Source organism: Pteropus medius, unplaced genomic scaffold, assembly GCF_902729225.1.
Source record: "Pteropus medius unplaced genomic scaffold, Ma_sr-lr_union100, whole genome shotgun sequence".
Taxonomy (NCBI): domain Eukaryota; kingdom Metazoa; phylum Chordata; class Mammalia; order Chiroptera; family Pteropodidae; genus Pteropus; species Pteropus medius.
This window is the reverse complement of record NW_024344437.1, coordinates 5,264,388-5,279,092: the sequence shown is the minus strand read 5'-3', so window position 1 is coordinate 5,279,092 and position 14,705 is coordinate 5,264,388. Positions and strand designations below refer to the sequence as shown.

The following is a 14,705-nucleotide window of genomic DNA, read 5'->3' as shown; positions in this document are numbered from 1 at the left end:
GGTCAGTGGGGAGCAACTTACTGTTGTTTGCATTGTTCTCGACAACCATGAGAGACTGTGAGTATAAGTAACAGTGCCCCAAATTATATTAATAGAATGCTAAATCTTCCTTAAAAGACCTATAGCAGAGTAATGCAAACGATTTTACAGATGTGGCTGTCATTTCAAGATACCAATATGCGAACGATACGTACAAAAAAAAAATAGCAGTGTTATTAATTTAATATGCACTAGATAAGCTTTAACTGGATGATTATAGGCCATTAGTAAAACAACTTGACATCACGCCCTCTTGGGGACTAACTGTTCACAGAAGGTAAAACACATAGCATTTTGCTTCCGCTTGGGGGAAAAAAAAAAACAAAAACGGACTGGAAACATCATAGTGAGTGCCCAATTCTGACTGTGTAACATGGTTCACTGTCGTATCCTGAGTAGAAAAAAAAAAAAAGTCTTTGGCGTATTATATAATTCAAAAATCAACCATAGGTTCAGTACTTTAACCCTCACTGTAAAAAATAAAAAGCATTTTAGTGCATTAGGCAGCATGGGCTTTAGAGTCGGATTCAAATACCAGCTCCTACCACGTAGCCTCAGAGAAGTTACTTGACCTCTACGTGCCTCTGTCTTCTCACCTTTAAAATGGGTATCTAATAGTACTTACCCATAAAGATTTTTGTGCGGATAAGGTAAACTGAGATACATAGAAAACTCTGAGAGCAGTGCTGATACATTATAAATGCTCAATCAATATTCTCCACTATTACAGTAAACCAATTAATCATATAGTAAACCCAGTAAAAATTGTTTTGCTTCTGCTTTCTCAATGTCTTACTATACAACGGAACGGTATTAACAAATGAGTTCCGAATCACTGGACTATTGGAATTCTTTCATGCTTTCCTGTGATCACGAGTCTCGCTTTTAATTTTTAGACATTCATAGGCTTCAAACATTCCACTGCCCAATATAAAAAGGTGAGATTGCTTAAGTTTTCTGATTAGGCAAAATGAAACAAACTCGGAGTACACTTTCAATGATCATGCGCATGTTCATAACTTCAAGTCCTTAGTTCCAAAAAAGACATAAATAATTTTTAGTGAAGGTAATTATAGTAAATACATTTAAAGAACTTTGCAAAGCAATTTCAAATGATTGCTATGCAATGTTTCTTACATAATACACTCTGTATGCATGCCGAGTATATACAGAGCATAAATCATAAATCATCCGCAAACATTTATCAAGCCCCTGTGTCCATAATGATGATGGCATCTGGTAAAGCACCACTGTCAGAAATCTCTAAAACAAAAATGGAGCTGGTTTTTATTCTAAGCCTGATGTATTTTTAAATCAAGCTACAGGGAAATAATTACTTTTGTTTCTATTCAATCAAGACCTGCACACAGTTTATGGAATGACATAATATCCTTCCTGAAATCAGACCGGTATGTAGGATCAGTATCCTTCACACATAACCAGTTCCTGAACCTTTACAAACAAATCCCAATTTCCAAGGAAACAATCTCATCAGATGCTGCTCACTAGAATACGTATTGTTCCTTTTGGAAACATTACAATAAGATTTTCATGATTACAAATCTCAACTTCCCCTCTAGAATTCGATATAATCTTAAACTCATTTATTGAAGTAGAATTTGTTTGTATAATGGCTCTAGAAAATCACCAATATAAATACTAACTTTTTTTTTTAGTCCAGGAGGGGGGAGGTCATAAACTGCATGAACTTACTGTATATATGTGGGTGCGTGGGTGTGTCTTTTAAATGGGCACCAGTTAGAGACGTCTCGGGAATAGTCACCTGTCTCGTGCAGTTTCTACAGACCTATTTAAACTATTTTTTGGACAATGATGATGAATTTTAGTGATGTCCGGGCTGCTGGCTTTTTTTTTTTTTTCCTTGAGAATAAAAAGGAACATCTAGCAGCTTGTAATCAATCAATATATTCACCACGCGAAGCTGGTGCTTTTGTGCAAAAGTCACAAGGTTTGTTCTGAGGTTGGAGGACAGGTTTTATCCTTCACCAGATAAACAATATCAACAAATCAGAGGCAATTACTGACATAAACATACAAAGAGGCAGAGAATGTGATTCTGGTTGTCAGCCTGAAGGGCCTTAAGAATAGAATTCTAACTTTCCCCAGTCACTAAGAATGTTCTAAAGAGTCTGTGCAGGGTGGAGGCCAGTTCCCCCGCCCTCCTAATTCAATAACAAGAGTCCACGTTTTAAATGTGACAGAGTGTGAATGACCTGCAGAAAAGCTCCTAAAATACACACTGACTAAACCTGTAGACACACGTACATTTTTTTTTGGAAATTTACAATTCACCGTCCTGCCGTGAAGTTTTTTTGTGCACTTTATGTTGAGTTATGTGGCAGCTAAGTGCTGTCACTGTTCGCTTAAAACTGTAGCCCGAAGTCATTTCTAAAAGTTACGTGCAACGTGGCATAGAAATCCATATACTGTACAGCGAAAACAGCAATTTAACAAAACTGGGTTCGCATGAGACAGAGCCAAGAGAAATTGATTAGCAACAGCCTTCCACTGCCGGTAACTCACCTTGTTGAATTTTAGTCACTAGCTGATGGCGTGCTAGAATCCGGCTCATCCTGTAAGGAGAGCGCCTCGTAGTCTGATCGAATCGCATGTACATCTCCTGGCCCTCAGGTGTCATGGAATTTAGATAGTAGCAGCCTGAAGCTGGGGTCCTGGGTCCCTGACCGAACATCTTGGCAGATTTTCTTCTGCCACCTCAGTCTGCTTTGTGGCTGCTTCCGTCTGTCTCCAGTGAGAGCAAGGCACCGAGCTCGGCAGAACTCCACAGACCGAGCGATTTTTAAAAAGAAATAGGAGTGCCAAAAGCCACAAGTCAGAATTCCAACCCTCTGGCCCTCACGTGACCGCGGGAGCCAATCAGAGGAAGAGAGGAGAATGGGAACTTTCACAGTCAGCCCCAGCCCCGAGGAGAAGCAGTTCCAGCAGTTCTGACCCCTCTCCAAGGCTGAAAGCAAATGCGAGTAATTTGCCGGTGCCTCAGAGCTGACTCAGGACCAGGAAGCAGCACTCACTAAGAGGGTGAAAAGAAAAAGAGAAAGGGAAAAGAAATAGCAGCAGTAGAAGAAAAATAAGCCCTGGGCATCAGAAATCTTTTAGGCTGTAAAAGTTAAGAGAGCACATTCCTTTTTCTCCCAGGCAGCTGCAGCCAGGTAAAAAGATGGATGTGACAAAGGTCTTTGTGAAAAACTATTTCATGAAAATAAGCATACGCTGCTGAGTATAAATTACTACTCATTAAAAGAAATGAATCAAATAAAGCTTTCTCACTGAAAATTAACTCCACGTGTTTTAACACCAGAGTAAATACACCACAGACTTCTGACCCTCGGAGATGGGAAGCTGAGAGCTCCTACAGGTCAGACTGGGCAGGACATAGGGCACGAGTATATCTGTTAAGTATTCCTTTAACTTTTCTACTTCCCCAATTTTTCATCGCCAAGAAACAAAATACTTTGAAGCACCTGTAACATTCAGGACACTGCAAGAATCTCTGTAAAGGGGCAGATTCACGCAACGCGACTGTGATTGATGCTCAGGATCAACAGAGAAGTTACGCAAAAGCTTACAACACAAGCTTTATGTGAAAAGTGCCTCAAAAAAGACACAATCACACCGTTAGGGGAGCAGTATTACTTTTGACAGGGGTGATGATGATGGCAGACCACACACAGGCGGAGACATTTGGGTGGGCTTTAAAAAAGGGGGTGGGTTTCTGACGGCGGAGTCTGGGGAGGGCTTTGCTGGAGGGTCGACGCGCACGTGTGCGAGATCGGGAACCAGTGTGTGTGTTTAAGGAAAGTGTAAGTAATTCGATTTGGCCATTTGTGAGGATACATATGGGAGTAGTTAGACACCCCCCCCCACCTTTTTTTCCTCTTTAATATTGTTTGATGTGAAGAGAAAAAAGGCCCATAGAAAAACATGTTATCGAATTCTGAGCCTGGGGCTGAATTAATAAAGTTCTTTGAAAAAGAAGCATATGGACAAGTTGTTCTTACATTTGGCTGACTCAAATTGAAACAGCCTGGCCTGAGTTTATAGTCCTAATAATGAGAAACTCTCAGCTGACATTTTAACAGGACTTAAATTAGGACCTCAATTCTCGTTAATGTGTTTTCCTTAAGGTGGTCGGCCATGACACCATTCCCTGAGGGATTTTTTTGTGGCCCGATTCTGAAGAGCGGTTCATCTCTTTACCTATCCTGTTATGTAAATGAACAGGTTCCTGAAGGTCTCTAGGGCCTACACCAGAACATTCTCTCATGGTAACTGTGTCTCTCCAGTAACTGTGCAAGAGCAGGTGGTAGGTCTTCAAGTCAGCATCACAGTAGGGGGAAAAAAAAAAAGATACTCACTGGATCCTGAGTTTCTCTTTCCATTCTTACAAGGATTTGATCAGAGCTTTCCTGTTCCAGGGCATCATATGTGGAAGGTGAAAAGGATCTAAGAGCTAGTGACCCTGGTGTGCCAGAAGCACGGGCATTAATGGTAGACAGGTTTAAATGCCTGTACGGTCCATTCGCCAAGCTCAGGTCCAGCACCATCTGCTGTCTGATCGACATGCTGTCAGCCACTTCGTGCACGTGCTTTCAGTTTCATAGTCAAACAGTGAGTATGTCCCCGCCATAAACCATGTGTTTCAACCAGACACCTGGCAGTTACCACTTTTTCACTGGGAGAGAATGGAAGAGTAGAGAAAGACGAGCAGAGCATGGAACTCGAGACCTCTGGCTATGTCCTGGGAAGCCGAGCCAAGGAAAGGAAAAGGCAGGAAGTGATGTGGAGTTGTCCTATAATTGCGAATGACACTTTAAGAAAGATTGGCCAGCCCCCATGCTGACCTTGTCGTTCATTACTGACTTGGTTGTATTTTGAAAAGAAATGGGATGTTTCTTCCTAAGAAGCACTGCAGTGTATCATGGCCAGGTTACCATTTGAAAAAATAAATTACGGTGCCTCTTTTTTGCATAATAACAAATACATACACATGTTGAAAGTCCTAAAGTATCGTGTTCTGAAAACAAGATCATAAACATGTATTCTGTAATATACGTAAACAGATGAAACATAATATTTCATAGGAGATTGCCAATGAGCAAGAATTAAATGTAAATTAAGAAATTTTATTCCTTGATTAAATGAAAGACAACTTATTATAAAGCTTAGTTTTTCTAAAAAATCAGTTTGAGTTTAAATAGGAGCATCTAGGCAGGATGCAAGATTAACGTGTGGTTCAGTAGCATCTATAAATTCATGCAACCGCTCATCACGTTTTCGTCTTTGTGTGTGTCTGAAAAGCCACATCTAAAGCGGAGAAGTAACATTATTTTCTCATGAGCCTTATTAATGCCTTGTTTTATGCTAATGTGTTGCCATTGTTATGGAACGTGAAACAAGATCATAATTTTTTTTTTCATCCTTTGGTCCCAGTGATAGAAGAATTACCACTGGGTAGGCAGAGAGCGTTTCTTCCTTCTCGCTGGTGACAGCAAGGTAGAGAGAGAGCACAGAGACAGAGCGTTCAAGCGTATCTCCTAAGACATCAGTCTTAGGAGATCCTTCGAGCAGGAGGACAATGGACGGCACCCGCAGTCAGTTTTTACCTCCTTTTCCTCCTTCCTAACTTGGTCATCAAAAGCAGACTTCACTCAGACTGTTTAAGGGATCGGTCGAGCAGAAGAATACCGGGAACCAGCGAGAGCGAGGAAGAGGAGGGGGACGGGAGGGCCCTAACAGTGCTGGGCGCCTCCTACTTGCCAGGCCTTGTGCTATGTACCTTCCCTGTCTTTAGTTAATGTCCGCAGCCACCCTCTGTGGTGTCCTGTTTTATGGAAAAGGGAAACAAGACACACGGAGGGGAAGCCTATCCTGGGTCGCTTAGCGACCAAGCGTACAGCCACTGTTTACCTCCCAACCGATGACAGGTTAACTCCTTCCATCATTACACGGGAGGGACAGGGAAGGAAGAATCGTGGCACTGAAACGGTGCTGGGGAAGTTGGACAGGAGAGAGCACTTTGGAAGAGTGTACTGAAAATCATCTTAATTTTATCTAATCGCGTGTGATACTGGAATGTGTAAAGGGAAAAATAGGCCTGGGATGGTTAAAATCCCGCGGAGGTTGAGATCTGGGTGTCTAGAGAGCAAGAGACACACAGGCCAGAGCCTGTAATTAACCAGTGAGAGCCAGTGACCCCTTAGGAGTGACCTACGCTGAGAGCTCAAGCCCCACCCACTGACACCCTCAACCACAGTGTGAAGAAGCAACTTGAGGGCCTTTTGCAGGGCAGGCTGTATGTCCCCTGCTTTCTGCTCGCCCTCAAGGCTCACTCTGCATATTGCCTGGCCTTTTCCACGGCACTTCTCAACGCGAACACTCCAAATACAGTCAAAACTCTGAAATGTGACCTCTAAACAAAATGTTTGGTATTTCAAACTTTGAAGTCTTTTGATAGATGATCCCAGATTAGTGCTCAATGGAATCTTGTGTACGCATGGCAGAGAGTGGGGAGGGCTTTTGCAGAAGCCGGGAATGGCTCGCCAGGCTTTCACCTGTCTGCTGCTCCCTCTCCTCCTTCACGCGCATTCCAGCCTCCTCGTCGGCCTGTTCAAAGGGAGCCGAGGTAGCTCTGCCAAGTCGGAAAATGTCTGAGATGCAAGTGGTAGGCAGAAAAGAGGACTGATTTGGAGGGTTGCTTTTCAAATTACCTAATCCAAAGGTTGTGGGTCCATGTCAAAGCCTTCCTGTGGGCTCTGAAGCTCATGTTGAGGATTTCCACCAATTGATTCGTGATGTATGTGCCCAACTCTGTGTCAATAAGCCTTTCCGACGAGCATGGGCCACATACCCCATGACCAGTGCAGGCAAGTGAACGTTAGCCAGTGAGACTAACACTCGCAGCCGTGGTCAGGACCCCCCACTCCCGTGAGAGGTTTCAGAGTGAATTCTCCGATTCAGCTTCCGCAACCACAGATTATGTCTCCCATTTGGATTCCGGATCCTGCTGCAAAGACTTCTGGGGAGTAGTAGATTTCCTTTGTCTCTCAGCTCTCACCGCTGTCTTTGGTGAATTTCACTGCTATAAGCCTCAGAGAGTGTGGCTGTGCCCTCACGCCACCCCCTGCGGACCCAACCATCAGTTCCAGTTCTCATGGCCAGAGATCCAGTCCGACTTGTGCTGAGCTCAACATCTTCACCCACCATTCCAGCCAACCAGGATTCCTTCACTTTTCTAAGTTGTTTCAAAGATCTGGAACTGTGTGATTTCCTGATCTTTTATGCTGTCAAAACCTATTGCCTTCAAAAACGTTTTCATTTGCATCAAGGTTTTAATGCAAAAACCTTTAGTATTAACCTTCAGTAAGTCATATTAATACCTATAAATAGTTGTTATGTAGCAAATCAATCAGATTAGCGTGTTGCATGCTAATATGGAATCCATTTGTTCATTGCAACTACTATGGGCAACTACTAAGTTTTTATATCTTGGATTCGGAAAAAACGTTAAACATTTTCTAATCCAAATACTCATTAACATACAAGTTGCTGTCAGATCAATTAATTCATACTCTACCCACACAGATGAAGGATATTATCTCACAGAAGACCACAAACTGTTTGAGAAAGTTTTTCCTCATAATTTCCAATCCCACTGACTCTAATTCTGCCCTTTGGAATTAGACAGGTCAAATCTATTCCTTCTTGCATATGCCTGTCCTACAGGTGTTTGTAGAAAGCCCAACGTGTCATAAGGATCTTCTTTTGTAAGCTAAACAATTCTTTTTGTCAAACCACACAACCAAGTACTCAGCAAGCTGATTGCTGTCTTGGATCTGCTCTAATTTGTCAGTATCTCTTTAAGGTTAGGGTAGGAGGTCCCCTACCCTAACCTTAGAGCTCATGACATGGCCCACACACAGTGTACAGTTCAGTGTGTCCATTCCTCCTGTATCCAGAGCCCCGCACTCCTGCTGATTCAGTCTGAGATTATGGGAGGTTTAATTTGTTTAATCTATATTTACTCAATCATTAATTCAACATTGACTGAATGCCTGCACAGCACTGCAGTAAACATGATGTGCTCCCATCCTCAAGGGACAGTCTGCTAGGGAAGATCGCAAAGGGACTCACCATTATGCCAGTGCTAAGCATCATGTGGGAGGCTGTCGCTACTTCCCCAGACTGTTCTACAATCAGTCTAAGGGCTCATGTGGGGTTCATGCATTCTCGTAAACTCTGCTATTAAATGAGCATTCTGTATCCTGTATTTAACAAATGCCCTGTAAACTTAAGAACGGGTTTTTCAACTTGTTAGAATTATTGAGATATTTTCAATTCCTGATTTTCTCCTCCAGCTACTTAATTCTGCTTTGTTCTATGACGTAGCTAACAAAAATAACTATTATGAGAGTATAAAATAAAAAGTTAAGTAAGTTTGGACAAAGGTAAAGTAAGACAGGAAAATAATAAAGCCTTGGCCAAAATCAGTTCACAGAAATGCAAGCCGTAGCCACATTCGTGGGAGGTGGTTGAAAATGTGGCTTCGGATTCCTATGAGACAAAGCGAAAGAGAAACAAGATTGATCACTCAATTCAACGTACCCGTACGAAAAAATCAAAATGCTGATTCAAGAAAAACACAGATTGCCAGGTATTGAGGTGCCCAGGGAAAATTTTCCTGAGTTCTTACAAAGAATCAGCATCCTCAGTGATACTGAACATGGTAAGAAACCTTAGTTCACGGTCTCTTAACTGTACCCTCCAACGCCATTAACAGCATGATAACAATGGACCGTTTAAGAAAAGTAATTCCATGAGGGCCCCCAAAACATGCGGTTTAAGAATGCTGTTCGGCGATCCCTTAAACTATGTATTTGAACCATTTCACGTCCCTGCTTAAGACACTTCGAAGTCTTCTACTGTGCCTGGAACAAATCCAAACTCCTCACTTTGCCTGCAAGGTCCTGCACGATCTGCTCCCGCTTACCACTCTCTTGGCATCAGCCTCTTCCACTTTGCTACCTCAGAGTCTTCTTTGTACACGTACTGCTCCTTGGCCAGGATGCTCTTCGTGGCTTCCTTCCCATCGCTGGCTCCTTCTCAGCCTTCACGTATCGGCTAGAGCAATGCACCCCCAAGCAGGCCATTTACTCTTATTTGACCTAAACGGAAGCAGCACCCCATTTGTTGTCTCTGGAGCACCTTTCTAAATGTGTGATTACACATTTATTTTCTCACTGACCTATGTTTTGCTTGCTTTTCCCCAGTACACTGCCGTGTCCAGACCATGGCTATTTCATTCACATTCTATACTCTGTCCCTACCATGAGCCTAGTACACAGTAGGAAATCAGTAGCAATTGGCTAAATAAACAATCAAATAAATAATTGAATAAATGATGAACTGAATTTTTCCAAGGATAAAATTTAGGAGGTCTAGGGGAATGGATGCATATTTTTTAGGTCATCATCAAAAATGTTGTTGTTGCTGCTACAATCTTGGACAACAGATGAGTCAAGGTTTTATTCTCTGGAAAGAGCCTGCAATACACGCATTTTGCTTTGTTGGTTAGTGGCAAAAGTATATGCTTTGACCATTAAACACTGGGCAATTTAAGGACCCTTGTGAAAATTAAGGGGCCTGGAGGGATAAGCAACACTTGCTCCACAGATTGGCTAAAAGGCATGAAAAAAGAATAGCTATCTTCCTCATCTTTGAATCAGCCTCAAATTTCCTAAGCACGCCTGCTGTGCCTTCAATTAAAAAGCTGAACGGCATTGAGTTAGTTATTCCTCATGGATGCATACTGCATCCCGATCATCAACCACCTCTATTTCTTCATGCTCATAAATATCTTTTAATAATTCTTTCAACAATTTCCCTGGAGATTTTAATTAATTTACTGTCTGGTATTTTCTAGAACTTAAATATTTTTGCCCTAATTGAAAATAAAGGTAATTGCTCATTTTAAGTGTTTTTATTCTTTCTTTTGTATTTTTAAAGGATTGCTTAGATTACTAGAAGGGATCTTTCAGTCTCTTAAGTGGAATTTGTCTGCACTTGGAGACTTAGCCTTATTTACATCAGGTTAGGTCTACGACCTCCTTCCCCATCTTAAACAACGGTGAATATATTTTCTTAATGTTGACTCAATTTATAATTTGAATATAAAAGGGAAGCTTGCTCATTAAAGAAACCCTATGATGAGTCCTTTGGAAAATCCTTTATTGATTCTCCACATTATCTATTGTGTAAATGTTTGAATGAAAGGCACACTATCATTAAGACTGTGTGCTGACCTGTTGCCCAGGATTCAATCTCCAGTTTTACATACGACTGCTCTCTATCTTGTGTCACATAGCAGTTTGGCATTGAGTCAACTTTGGAGATAATGATAGCCCCCAAAATACGTAGGAATAAGGGTGTAGGATTAATAATGCAATTGCATTTCTTATATGTTAAAACCGCAAACACCTTCTTAGATAAATTTAGGTCAGTATATTGAGGGTATGATATAACGTTTTCCCTCCTTATTCTTTATATAAGACCATCAATCTATACCTTGAAGAATGGAAAATGGCACAAGGAGGAGCAGCAGCCTTAGAACACATCCCATAAAGAGAGGAGAACTAAGATTGGAGAAGGTAGCGAAAGAGCCCTCCAGAGCCCAAGATATCAGTATCAGTGGAACTTTGAGGTGATTGCAAGGTTCCTCTTTGGGGCTGGGAGGAACGATTTAACCAAAGAATTCTGGTGTAATGAAAACACGATTTTTGCTAGCATCTTGTTTGTCATAAATTGAGACAAAGTCACTAATTAACTCTCATTACACCTTTTTTCTTTCACCCTTTCATAGTTGAATAGTTCCGATATATACTTCACACCAGGTGCAGACATAGTACAAAGATGTCCCTCTTCTTAACAGTATGGTTTATAATGGAACAAACTGGCAGTTATAATCGCAGGACTGCATTACAGGTACTACGACGGAGGTGTGCGCAGGGTGCCCATGGGACAGCAGGACGAGAGCGAGCTCATTCTGCACGGCGGGGAGTAGTGCGGAGCCTGGAGGGGTGCGTCCCTGATGAGAAGGAGGGAAAGATGATATGGCGGGGAAGGTCCACGAAGGAAAAGCTACATATACCCCTTCTGTAACTACTTCAAATCACCACGTTGTAGAGACGCAACGTCAATCCTGGACTCAGTCTAGGAATCTAAGATGACCTGGAAAGACACAAACTCCCCCAAGGCTTTTCTTGAGTCATTCTCTATTTTCTCTACCAAAGCTCTAACTTGGGACAATACTTCTCCGTTCCGGCTGCTTCCTGGAGTTAATCCTTTAGAAGAAGGGCTATGATGATATGGCAAAGAACTAAGAGGTCAAACTGAATTCGGGGTTATAGGCTTGGGTGTGTCAGGCAGGGATCACATATGTGTGATCAGCATATGTGTGAAGTCTTCAGTCTGCTCATCAAATGGTGCTCCAGCTCTGTGAAACAAACCACCCTTGGTCTCATCATCTTTCCACAACTGGTACGATTCTATCTTTAAAGACAAAGCAGATTTCCAAACTCTACCCTGCAGAGGCTCCCCTTGAACCTTCCATATCCTGCTGTTCTTTTGAATGAAGTGAAGGAAGGGGCATTGTCTGGCTGTTATGCCCTTTTACATAGCCTTTCTAGGGAGTTCTTTTCTGTTTGAGAATATATACGTGTGTACAAATATATAGAGACTGTCCTAAAATTTCACATGTTATTGTTTCTTCTGAGTTTGATGTATCAAAGTACGCAGTGGCCTCTGGCCAACCTCCAAGAGCGCCATCATAAACACACGGCGTCTTATGACACAGGCCTGTTTGAACAGACCAAGTACAACATAGATAGCTGGGCGTGGTTACTTTCTACTGCTGCCCCACCAAGATGACTCAACACTAATCAATCACAGGAAAATACTTACTAAGCACCAAAAATGTGTTTGCTGCACAGAAGGATAGAATACACCAAACGTTACTCTCAGTCTCTGATGAACTTAAAATACCCTCTTGCATTCCCTGACTTTGGGGCTCTCAAGGGCTGTCCTTGGCCTTGGCTTTATAAAATCCAGTCCCATAGCATCCTGTTAATCAATCAGTGTATTGTCACAAATGAAAAATGTAGGGTACAAAATGCGGTCTATATTTTTATGGTTACAATTTTGTAAAAAAAAAAAAAAAAAAAAAAGCATAGTTAAAAGAGATTCAAAGAAAACATACCAAAAAGATAACTATAACCATTTTTAGGACGGTAGAATTATGAGTGACGTCTTTTAAATTTCCGTTTTCCGAGTATCCTGTCATACGATTGATTATATCGCTTACACAATGAGATCAAGCCGAACCAACGGTTCACGTGGAAGGTGTGGAGAAGGAGCCTCGGCCTCAGCTTATTTCCACCTGCCTCCGTGTCTCGGGGATGAAAGATGGAGAGGGAGAAATCTGCACCAAAATGATAGACACTGTCTAACATGGCTTGAACTTCCTTAGTGCCTAATGCAGTACTAGGCAAAACCCTCGCGTTCAAAATAAGAGAAAGAGAGAAAAAAACAAAGAAGTCTATTGATTCCTTCTTCAAATGTCTCTCACATCCATTCGTTCCTGTGTTACTGCCTCCACCCCACAGGGACCAGCCCTCCCGTCTAGACAAGCCTGGCAGCCCAACCTGTGTCTCTGCGTCCACTCGTGTCTCCGCCCAACCCCTAACACCACAGAACGCTTAGCGTCTCAGGATCACTCTCCTATCGAAAAACGCAAAACAACGCTGCAGCTCTGCTACTTACTGTTTAGTTATTCAGTCTCTAGTCTCTTGAGGTCTCTCTTTCCTTATCTACAAAGCCCATTCGTATGTATATATACACATATTTTATATATATATATGACCAAGTATATGTGATTATCAGTTCCCCACCCACTCTTTGTGTCAACTGGCCCAAACGAAGATAAAATAAACTAGTTGAAAAGGGGTTTTGTGTCACTTCTTAAAGTTGCCTTTTAGAGAAAGATACACTGGGAGTGTTATGAGCTATCACGTGCACAGACCCAATCTCTGGATTTGGAAAATAAGGTTTGTAGGTGCTATTCTGGGTTTTAAAACCTTGGATAGGTAACATATCCTTACAACCATTTTCTCCAGTTTTAGAAATACGCATAAGCATTTTTTAAATGGATTTTGCTCATTGTTAGGAGTCTAGAACTCCTAACAATGTGATGCTAGGGACCACGTAGACAGAGTGGTCCATACACTTTACCCAAATACTTCCTGAAAATTTACTCCGAAGTTTGAGTTTTATTAGTGTACTTCAAATTCCAATGGAAAAAGAAACTATTAAAGACATTATCTTTATCTCAGAGCGGTGTAAGAAAAAATGACTTTAAAGTTAAAAAGCAAAACAACACAAATGGGCCCACAATTTCTCCAATCTGGTCCTGGAAGTCCCTTGAGAGTTCCTTGGGTCTCCTGTGGTCAGGGGTGGGAAGTCATTCTGCAGTTCTCTTGAATTTTGTATGGGGGCAACCCCTCCACACCCGACTTTTATCGACCCGTTCTAGATAGTTAGGCGAATGGACCCAAGCACCTGGAATCGCTTTTATTCAATGACTGTGTTTTGAACTCCTCCTTGGTGCCAGATAAGGCTCCTAGTGCTGGGAAGGCCTCAATGACTGAGGCGGACACCAATCTGTCCCAGCGAAGCTCACGTTCTAACCAAAGAAATAACAGCCTGGGTACATTGACACGATCCGCGAGCCACCAACGCTCTGGGATCGTTGGCAAAATTTTGTGCATATTTCACTTTCTAGACCATAGGTCTTTTGATTTCATCAGATTTTCAAAATGTGCTGTAATTATGAAAACATTTTTTAAATGTCTCTGAAGTATAGTTCTAGGACACCTGTGGCTTTGGAGTCAACTTGTAGTCAAAAGCCAGGCTCTGCTACTTATTAACTATGTAAGCTTGGACAAATAAAAATTAGTTCATTTTTCCGTACCTCAGTTTTGTCATCTATAAAACTGAGGTTAGGCCTCGTAAAGCTCTCGTGATGGTTAAATTAGGTTATGTACAGGAAGCACCTGGCACGCTGTAAGATTAATGCCCCCTCCTTCATCCTCATCTTACAGGTTCTGACCCAAAATATGAGTGAGATGTTTGAAGCAAGTTTAAAGTACAAGACAGAACAGGTCACCTTCGACAGCTGGAAGGTCCTCACACCTACAGACTTTGAATTTCAGTGTGGTCAACCACATTGGAAACGTCACAGGTTAGTGAGGATGGTCCTTTCTGAACGAAGAGTTCAAGATTCTATGAAATCACCGACATTGTATCTACTAAACAGGTAGATGCATAGACTTTTCTTTGGAGAATATTTTATGACTCAATGAACAGTCAGACTTGGTTCTTTGATTCCTTGAGTGGAATAAATGCTTATTTTAAGCAATATAATGGTATTTGGTACAATTCTCTAAGTAGAACTCAAAAGGACAATAGTCATGATGATATTAAAATTGTCTTTCATCTGTTTAGCATTTTATAATTTTTAAAGATTTTAAAATTATAAGCGTAAGCCCTTCATTTCACCTGATGATGGAAACAAC

The 14,705-nt window shown here is 41.7% G+C and overlaps 1 protein-coding gene across 2 annotated transcripts in view; it reads right to left on the bottom strand.

The window, feature by feature from the left end:
- The window catches only part of STARD13 (StAR related lipid transfer domain containing 13), a 201,953-nt gene that overhangs the window by 155,827 nt on the left and 31,421 nt on the right, over positions 1–14,705 (bottom strand). Inside the window, exon 1 of one of the 2 annotated variants that reach the window (XM_039873030.1) lies at positions 2,584–3,001. The exons of the other annotated variant lie outside the window; for it this stretch is intronic. Coding sequence (XP_039728964.1) covers positions 2,584–2,752 — 169 coding nt within the window. The 5' untranslated portion in view covers positions 2,753–3,001. Of the gene's footprint in view, positions 1–2,583; positions 3,002–14,705 lie in introns of those variants that run through there. 2 annotated transcript variants of the gene reach the window in all.